At 38.2% G+C, this 10,485-nt stretch overlaps 1 protein-coding gene across 2 annotated transcripts in view; it reads right to left on the minus strand.

Moving 5' to 3' along the window:
• Positions 1 to 9,024, minus strand: part of CAMK4 (calcium/calmodulin dependent protein kinase IV) — a 228,562-nt gene extending 219,538 nt beyond the window's left edge. For both annotated transcript variants that reach the window (XR_003569729.1, XM_027869157.1), the window contains exon 1: positions 8,648 to 9,024. Coding sequence is in view for 1 of the 2 variants with exons in the window: in XM_027869157.1 (XP_027724958.1) it covers positions 8,648 to 8,802 (155 nt within the window). In the remaining variant the exon portion in view is untranslated. The remainder of the gene's footprint in view (positions 1 to 8,647) is intronic.
• Between the last annotated feature and the right edge of the window lie 1,461 nt (positions 9,025 to 10,485).

The following is a 10,485-nucleotide window of genomic DNA, read 5'->3' on the forward strand; positions in this document are numbered from 1 at the left end:
TCAACAAAATTCTCCACGTACCTGAGACACGAGGCTTTCATCCAAAAAACTATCTACAAAAAGTTTTTTTCTTAATTTTCTCTCCTTCCTCCAATCTTGGTCACATTGGTTTTATTTGTACAAAAACTTTTCAATTCAATGCAATCAAAACCATCCATTCCACATCCCACAATGCTCTCCATCTCCTGCTCACTCATACTTTCCTTTCCTATCTATAAATCCAACAGACAATATGTTCCACACTCCTCCAATTCACCTATGAAATCCCCATCTACATTTAGGTCATGTATCCACCCCAACTTCATCCTGGCAAATGGTACAAGCAACTGGTCTACACCCAGTTTCTGCCAGACTGCTCACCTTCACTGAACAGTGAATTCCCATCCCAAAAAACCAAATCTTCACATTCATCAAACACAAGGTTACTATAATCCTTCACCACTATGCACTGTATATTCATTCTATTCCACTCATCCACCATTCCACCTCCTAGCCAACACCAAATAGTTTTGACAATCACTAACCCAAAATACAGTGCAAAATCTAGCACTGATAGCCTCCTTCCCCCACATTTCCCCTTATCAATTCCCTCAACAATTCCATCCACATGCCCTTCCAAATGAACTCTGCCACTACCTTTTCCAGATTGGCAAAATTACCTCTCGACAATTCAATTGGGATGGAAGGCATTCCACACTGTCCACAGTTACCTCAAATGAACCATCTCCCACCACTTCCTCCTGAAAGGCTCCTCTGGTGATACACAGAAATGTTGATGATTCATGTGGGTCCACTTCATATCCTGCTACCCTGCTAAAATTACTAATTGTTTCAACTAGCTTTCTAGTTGAATCTCTAGGATTTTCCAAATATACTATCACATTATCTCCAAAAAGAGATAGTTTCACTACGCCATTGCCCATTCTGATTCTCTCAATCTCCCTTTCTCCTCTCATTGCTTTTGTCAGCATTTCCAGCACAACATCGAATAATATTGGTAATAATGGGCATCTCTGTCTCACTCCCAATCCCACTGGCTGGAAAGACCTCTAGCTCATCTCCACCACAGACAATGCTCACTGATGTCTCTAAGCAGATGCCCCCCATCATTTCAAGTAAAAATCCATCTATACCCATTCCTTCAAGTGTTTTCAACAGGAACAAATGTTGCGTTCTGTCAAAAGCCCTCTCTACATCCATTGACACAATCATGTGATCTTTGTCTACCCATCACTGATATAATCAACTATGTCAATAGTTATCCCCACATTGAATCATCCCTGAACTCCTGGTACCAATCTCAGCTGGTCATAATGTACAATCCTTGTGATAGTGCTGTAGTCCCCCAGCTGGTATTCTACCTAGAATCCTTGCATTAACATTAATCAGTGAAAATGGTCCACAATTTTCCCTCTCTGCTCTTGCTCATCCTGGGCAAGGCATTGGTAGCACACTTGCCTCAAAAAAAAAGTCTGGTAGAACTCCCTTTCTACCCACCATTCCAAATAATCTATTTAATATTTGAATTAGCTGATCCTCAAATGTTTGGTGGAACTTACCTGCAAATCCATCTGGTCCTGATGCTTTCTTCCTAGGAACCTCATCTACGGCCTGTCCAATTTCCCTCTCTAAAATCAGTTTATTTAAAAATTCCACCTCTTCTTCTGTTAATCTGGGCAATCCAAGTTTCTGCAAGCATTCTTCCATATCACCCAAATTATCAAATTTATTGGCATACAATTAGGCAAAACAACTCCTATTAATTACTCCAATTTCATCTTCATCAGTGGTACATTCACCCCCCTCATCTCCAACACCAGTGATTTGGTTCTCTTTTCTCCCCCCTCTACTCATATTAATCAATGATTTATCCACTCCACTAGTTATTTCACAAAACCAACTCCTAGATTCAATCATCAACTCAACAATTTTCTTACATTCAATTTCATTAATTCCTACCTTCAACTTCCAGGACCTGCAACCTGGTTTTCAGCTGGGGACTCCTAATCTGTTCTCCTTCCAGTCTTTCCAACTGCAGCTTCAGTTCAGGGCGGATCAATTGCTCCCTCTCTGTCCCAGCAATGCAAGCATTTACACACATATTCTCCCTGATCATTGCACCCCTCAAGCCCTGACATGCTGTCCTATCACCACCATTCTCTTGAATAAAATCATTTATTGTTTCCATGACTTGTTCTTTAACCCACTCATTCTTTAAAACTAAGTTACTTAGTCTCCAATTAATTTTTAATCTGTGATTCCATGGTCCTTTATTGAATATAATTTTTATTGCATTATGACCTGGGAAAGGATGTATTTAATATTTCTGTTTTTCTGCATTTAACTATAAAGTTTTTAGGGCCTGCTATGGTCAATTTTTGCAAAGATTCCATGAACCACTGAGAAAAAGGTGTATTCCTTTCTATCCCCATTCAGTTCTCACCAAGTGTCTATCACATATAGCTTCCAGATAAATCTAACCAAAAATAAGTAAGAAAGAAGTCAAGGAAATTAATATAATATAATGTGATAAATAAATAAATGTAAATAAATTAATATAATATAATAAGACTATATTAGTCTCCTTGACTTCTTTCTTATTTATTTTTGGTTAGATGTATCTAGTTCTGAGAGGGGAAAGTTGAAATCCCTTACCATTATAGTTTTGCTATCTATTTCCACTTGTAATTCATTTACCTTTTCTTTTAAATATTTGCATGCTATAGCATTTTGTACATATAAGTTTAGTATTGATATTACTTCATTATCTATAATACTTTTTAATATAATATAGTTTCCCCTGCTTATCTCTTTTAATTAAATCTATTTTAACTTTAACTTTGTCTGAGATCTTGATTGCTACCCCTGATTTTTAAAAATAATCTAACACATAATAAATTCTATTCCAGCATTTTTTTTTTTACTCTATGGGTGTCTCTTATTTTTAAATGTGTTTCTTGTAAAAAACAAATTGTCAGATGCTAGGGTTTTTTAAATCTATTCTGCTGTTTTCATTTATAGATGAGTTCATACCATTCACATTCAAAGTTATGATTACTAGCTGTGTATTTCCCTCCATCCTATTTTTCCTCACAGTTTCTCTTTCTCTTTCTCTTTTTACCATATCCCTCCTCAGAATTCTAATTTACTTCTAACTACTGCCTCCCTAATCCACATATCCTTCCAAAAGTCTCTCCTTTATCCTATCCCCTTGCTCTTCTATTTCTCTGTAAGTTAAGAAAAATTTTATGCCCTACTAAGTATATATGATATTCTCTCTTTAACTCAGTTTTGATGAGAATAAGATTACAGCACTATCTGCCTTTCATCCTATCCTCCTCTCTACTGTAACAATTCTTCCATTGATGCCTCTTTTGTATTAGATAATTTGCTCCATTTTATCTCTCTCTACCCAATTTTATTTTTTAGGATAATCCCATCATAATCAATCCCAAGCCTTCTATCTATACTCTTTTAAATTACCCTAGTAATGATAACATTCTTAAGAGTGACAAATATCATTTTCCCATATAAGAAATAAACAGTTTAACCTTATTAAATCCCTTATAATCAGTCTTTCATGTTTACCTTTTTATGTTTCTCCAGATTCTTATAAGTCAAATTTTCTATTCAGTCCTGGTCTTTTCCTAAAGAATACCTGAAATTCCTTTAATTCACTAAATATCCATCTTTTTTCTTGCAGGATTACACTCAGCTTTGCTGGGTAGGTTATTCTTGACTGCAAACCCAACTCCTTTGTTCTTCAGAATATTATATTCCACATTTAATGTAGAAGCTGCTAAATCTTATGTCATCCTCACTGTACCTCCACACCATTTAAATAATTTCTTTCTATTTGCTTGTAATACTTTCTCCTTTACCTAGGAACTTTTAAACTTAGCTATAACATTCTCATACATTTTCATTTTGGGATCTCTTTCAGGCAGTAATCAGTGGATTTTTTCAATTTCTATTTTATCCTCTAGTTCTAGAACTTCACAGGGATTTTCCTTAATAATTTCTTTTAGCATATTGTCTAGACTCTTTTTTAAATTATAACTTTCAAGTAGTCTAACAATTCTTATATGATCTCTGCTTGATCTGTTTTCCAGGAAGTTGTTCTTCTGATGAGATGTTTCATATTCTCTTCTATTTTTTCACTCTTTTGAATTTATTTTATTATTTTTTGGTATCTTATGAAGTTACCAGCTTCCCCTTGACCAATTCCAGTTTTTAAGGAGTTATTTTCTTCCATAAGTTTTTGGATCTCTTTTTTCAATTGGTTGACCTTTTTATAATTTTCTTACTTTTCTTGCATTACTCATTTCTTTTCCCAATTTTTCTTCAACCTATCTTATTTGATTCTTAAAGATTTTTTAAGCTCTCCCAAGAACTCTTTTCAGTCTTGTGACCATTTTACATTTTCTTTGAAGCTTTTTAAGAAATTGTTTTCTCTTTTTCTGAATTGGAACTCTGATCTTCTCTGTCACCATAGTAACTATCTATGGTCAGGTTCTTTCTCTATTTTTTATTCATTTTTAAAAGGGCTATTTCTTGGCTATTAACTTTGTGTTAGAGTCAGGCTCTGCTCCCAGGGTATGAAGGATAATGTCTCAGGCTTCAGGTTTTTCACGCTGTTGTTTTCTGAGCTCTATCTCAGTCCTTTGACCTCTTGTTTCTTCTAATGTTCTATAATCCAGGGCTAGCTGTGGTCACTATTCCCCTAGTTCACACCTTGGTCTATAAGTGACCTCAGGTGCTCATCTCTGCCTTTGAGCCTTGACTAGGGACCCCAGCACCCTTGTCAAATAAGCTTACAAACATCAGCTCACCATTTTGCCATGGAACTGAAATATAAGACAATGCTTTCCTCTGAGTGACCACACTCACCAGCATTTCCTCACTCCTCCTCACCACAGCCATAGCCTGGGACCCCATCTGGTCAGAGCCTGAAACTCCATTCAGCACTAGTGGAGGAGCCCACAATCTTCCCCAATCAGCTGCCCAACCATGACACTGTCTGTGGTGGGAAAGCATCCAAGACACAGCTGCCTTCAAGCCTTGCTATATGTTGACTCATGGTATCTACCTGGTATCTGAACTTCAATCAGGCCAGAACCTCCCCTGGAGGTCAGGTCTTTCCTAATGTCCTCCCAAGTGGTCAGACTGGACAGCTGACTCACTGTGTTTTTTAATTATTTCTGCAGCTCCGAAATTTATTTTAAGGCATTATTTTAAGGTATTTATGGGGGAATTTGGGAGAGTTAGGTAATTTCCTGCCCTATTCTACCATCTCCCCGCAATTTCCTCCATACTAAGTCTTAATAAATGCTTGCTGACTAACTAGGTAAACTAACACTTCTTTAAAAGAGAAAAGAAGCTTCATTATCACTTCATGTTTATATGACTTCATGCAAATTACAGAGCTACTAATTCTCTTCTTTTGTTGCCACACCCTAGGTCATAGAGTATACAGCAAAGAAGAAGGGAGTTCTAGATTGATGTTGTAACTGCAGCCTCCAAAAATCAGCTTCTCCTAATTTCCTGTACCTTTCCTTACAGTGAGTTCTCTTAACAGGAATATATATTCAAAACAGTTTGGGAGTTTTTTGGGGATGGGGATGCATTCAATAAGAACTACTTTGTAATAAAGACCATATGTTATAGGGTAACTATAAACTATCTCTAATTAACCCTAAGTTAACTTGTTTCTCTTTGCCATCCAAAAGGTAGAATCATACTTTGGAACTCTGTAATGTCAGACAGTATCATAGTGGTCCATGAACAATCAATTGGTTCAGTTTTGTGTTATTAGTTCTATTTGTTGAAGTCATATAGTTATGACCGAAAAGTTAGAGCAGAGGCTTGAAACTGGTTGGTTCAGCCTCAATTTTCTAATTTTTCAAATTATTGTATAATTAAAAGGAAGTTTATCCCATGAACAATTATAGCATCATTACAATCTTTTGCTCTTAAAAAAACTGTATTAATTTTTTTAAAGACATATATAGACTAGAAGGCATTTTTAAATGCTATAAAATTAAGGTTTTCCATTTATTTATTAGAAAAAGACTTTGATTAGGAAATTAGTTTTTAAATTATGAGGAGACATAAAATATGCAATCTACAGATAATTAATGTTTTAGATTTTTACTGATGAGCACAGTTCATAATTTTAAACCTTTAAATCTTAATATAGTTCAATCCTGAGTGAAGTATCTATGGCAATAACATATATTTAAGAGAACTAAGTACAGTATGCTTAAGAAGCTATTTAGACAGAATGGAATAGTGATTGAACTATTATAGTTCTACTAGTGCAGTTTGGCATCTTTTCTGCAATTTATAGTCTTAAAGAGTTTCCCAGAGCACTGAGAGGTTAAGTGAATTGCATAGGTTTAAACAGTCACTATATGTCAAAAGTTGACCTTGAATCCACGTCTTTCTGGCTCTGAGACCAGTTCTTTTAACCACTACTCCATCCTCTCTCAACCTACAATAAATGTACCAGAAAGTTATTCTATAAACATGCAATCAATACAGTCTCTTTTTTTTTACTTGTAAATGTCAATATAACTTTCAAAATTCTTATATTTTCTGCATTAGACTTAGATACTCTTAGACATGCTCATACACATCAACTCAAAGTATATTAATGACAGATTTAAGATAAACAATATTTAGAAAGGCAGGTAAGTTTATTGCCAGGAATGGCCCCTGACCTGATTATAAGAATTTCCTTAGTGATATAACAATTTCTAAGATGCCAAACAAAAAAATTTAAGTAGACTGTTTAATTAAAAGTTTAATCCTCTACACAGCAACACAGCCTATCATTCTGTTTACAAAATTATGTTGTTCTATTTACCAATACAGGAATTCAGATGTTATATACATTTTTCAACTTTGTTGTTGGAGGAAGAGTCGTGGGATTTCATCAGTAGAGGAAGAGGTTCTACCTATAATTTCTTCAGAGGAGAAACTCCTAATGTGGAAGCTCCCTCATCTGTAAGTCTTAAAGAGTTGCCTACAGCACATACAAGTTCAGTGACTTGGTTACACAATTATGTGTCAGAGTTAAGAACCCTACACTACCCTAATACAAATTCTCTATCTACTTCACCTTTCTACCTTTCATATTAGTGATAATTTTTAAATTCACTCAATGACCTGGATGTTTCATTTGTATAATATTGAACATCTGTAAACATTTGATAACAGACAATTATCCCTCTGAATTCAAATGTTTTACATCTTAGAATCATCTAATACAGCTCCTCAACTCAATTAGATTTGAGGGAAAAGAGAAGGGAGGAAGAACAGAAGCAATGAAAGAAAAGGTCCTCTGAATCCTTGCACACAGTGTTTAAATTACAAAATCTAATTTAGAACTTTTACCAACAGAAAAAAAAGAAATCTCTATTAGCTAAACTCCTTGCCTTCCTCCACCCTCACCCCCAGTGGAATTTCCTGGCATCAGTGAGCATGAAAACTGAAAGGAACCAGCAACTTTTTACCTTTAGGTTCTCCCACAGTAACGTTTCTGAATCTTAAATGAGTAATTAGAATTTCCCCTATGTTTGAACAGAAAAGCAAAAAGAGAACCCAGAACGTAAAAATACAATAGTATATGGCACCAGTCCCATAGCAAAAGTCTTAGGCCACTGTAAACATCGGATCAGAAGAGATAATTCTGCAGCCCTGGGGACATTGCATAGTACAAAATTCAAACAAGTAACTAGAGTACATGAAAGAAGAATAGCTAGAACCCTCCTCACTAATGATCACTCATCTAGACCCTTTGAGCTGCTTTTTTTTTCTGTAAAGCATCACTAGATTATTATTCTCCCACAAACTCTTGTAAGTGATTCATTCTCCTATCTACTCCTGAACAGCCACTGCAAGGAAGCTGGTATTTAAGTTTAATTTCCAATGTCACTTAATTTAGAGAGCAAGATGGGGTTGGGGGGCGGGGGAATCAAATTTTAACGTTTTTGTCATATTTCCGCTCCTCCCATCCCCAAGACAAAAGGACGCTCAGGTAGATTGTAGCCCTGGATTGATTGAAGTAGGGTGGGTGACAAAGTGGGGTTCAAAAGTGGAGGAGAAAGCTGCCTGAAAAGAGGCCGGGGCTGGAGGTTGCTGGGGAGAACAGGGATGGCGTAGAGATCGAATACGGATCCATACTATTACAGCAACCCTAAATTTCCTGGGTAGGCAAAAAACCTTGACCGACAAGAGTCCACTCGAAATTTAGTTAATTCTACTGAGTGAACAAAGTGAAATCATGATGATGATGATGATGACGATGATGATGATGATGATGATGATAATGGAGGAAGGAAAGGGAAAGTCAATGTCCCTCAAAACCAGAGGCTGGGGAGGCTCCCTTCAGCTTGTGACCCCCTGAACTACACACGCACACTCCCTTCTTTCCATTTGTTTACCTACACACAGCCGGGAGCGGCTTGTCTGGTTTTGCTAAGCTACAGCAGCCAGAGAAGCCAACAGAGACTGAGGGACAGAATACCCGGCCAGCTCTCCCGCCTCTGCACCCCTCTTCCTCACCACCATCACCCTACCACACACACACACACACACACACACACACACACACACTCCACCTCCTCCTCTTTCTCCTGCTTACCGTCCCAGCTCCGTCTCCACCTCGAAGAAATCATCCAAAGAGTCTTTATTGGAGCCATCGATCCAATAGTCGGGAGTGGCCGAGGAGCTCCCAGACAAGGTAGACGAGTTAGAACTGGAGGAGGAAGTAGAGGTGGGAGCGGTGACTTTCAGCATCTTCCTAGCAGAACTCCGCTTACTGCGGCTCACTGGGTCTCCGTGTGCTCCCTCGCTGACTGCAAGAGCAAGAACGAGAAGCGAGTACGTGTCCTTCCACACACCCACCACTACCACGGCCACCTCTTCCTTCTGTTCTCCCACACACTCCTCTCTTACAGAAGCTCCTCTCTGGTGTGCAAGGGTGCAGAGGGAACGAGGGGAGGGGGAGCGGGGAGAAGGAAAAGGAGGAGGAGGAGGGAGTGAAACAAAAAGCGCAGAGAGAGAAGAGAGCAGAGAGACCAGGAAGAGGGAGAAAAAGAAGAGGTGTTATCTCTTCTTTCCCCCCTATTTCTTCTTTCCCTTCTTCCTTTTTCTTTCCTCTCCCCTCCCTCCCTCGTTTCTCCACAAAAGGCAGCCGTGGCAGTGACTTGCATGAACCCCAGGTCCAGACACTTGGAAAAGGGAGCTGCCACTCTCCTGTAGCAATTGAAAAGAAATAAGGCACTGAAGGGGTGGCACCGCAGTAGCTGAGGAAGCCAGAATGGCGTTCAAGACACAACATGGGAGAGTGGAACCCTCTGGTGCTGATGCTGTGACCGAGGGACTCACTCCTCTCCTCTACAGTTTCTTCTCCCAGGGTTCCTGCAGTGGGTCCCTCCCCCTAGTCACCCGCCAAACATCATTGTATTTCTCCTCTTTCAGCTGACTAAGCATTTGCCTGGAGGTTCGGAAGGGTAATGGAGACTCCCCACCCCAAAACGTAGTGCTCCTCTTCCCCTCACCCAAGTCCCAGGGAGTACCTTAGATCAAAGTGACCTGACTCACCTATAATTAGATACTCTAATAGGTACTGCTGATGCAGCTGCTGTTACTTTCTTCTCTGGGTTCTTCTAGGGCCTCTCCTTAAGCTATGTGTTTCCCATTACCAGAAGGCCTGCAGAAGTGGCTAAGAATTACAGGGCTAGATGGAACCTGGAGAAGTCATCTCCTCAACTCCCAGGTTTCAAGCAGATCTACTCATAACCTGCCACAGATAAAGAATCCAGTATATAAAGTCCGTCAGAGAAAATATTTCACTGTAACCTTTTCCAAAGTCTATTCCAAAGGTTACTTCCCAATCAGGAAATTCCTCCATATACTTGTTGAATCTAAATCTCTCATACTTCAGCTTAAAACCATTCCTTCTTTTGGGTATAGTGAGAATAGCTAGTTAATACAGGAGGACAATTATTGAATAACTCCCTGCCCAGCCTATTCTTCTCCAATTCTTTTTTCCCCCTCAGAGGTTTTATTCTCTTTCTGTGACTTTCCTTTGACCCCTCTCTAATCTTCATATTGTCAAATTCTCTACTCCTCTCTAAAAATATCAGATACCAACCTAATTCATTCCCCTAGTCTTTGGCTTATACTTTCTTTGAGAGGTTTCTTGCTCCACTGGTAAGAATAGTTTTGTTTTTTGGTCTTTTGATAAATTTACTCTAATTATGGAGTGGCAGTGAGTGTGAAGGATAACTAATTGGAATATTATTCTTATATTTATTTTTAAATCTGGGGTGGTTTGATGAAGATTAATGTGCAGTGGATAGTGGATTCACAAATTCAACAATACCATGTTTTACATTCATTTGTATTTTGGATTACTTTCTAAGAATAGACACTAGAGATTATAAAATGCTATGTTATTTAACCAAAGTCTGGTTC

This window comes from Vombatus ursinus, unplaced genomic scaffold, assembly GCF_900497805.2.
Source record: "Vombatus ursinus unplaced genomic scaffold, bare-nosed wombat genome assembly UNPS02014792.1, whole genome shotgun sequence".
In the NCBI taxonomy this organism is placed as follows: domain Eukaryota; kingdom Metazoa; phylum Chordata; class Mammalia; order Diprotodontia; family Vombatidae; genus Vombatus; species Vombatus ursinus.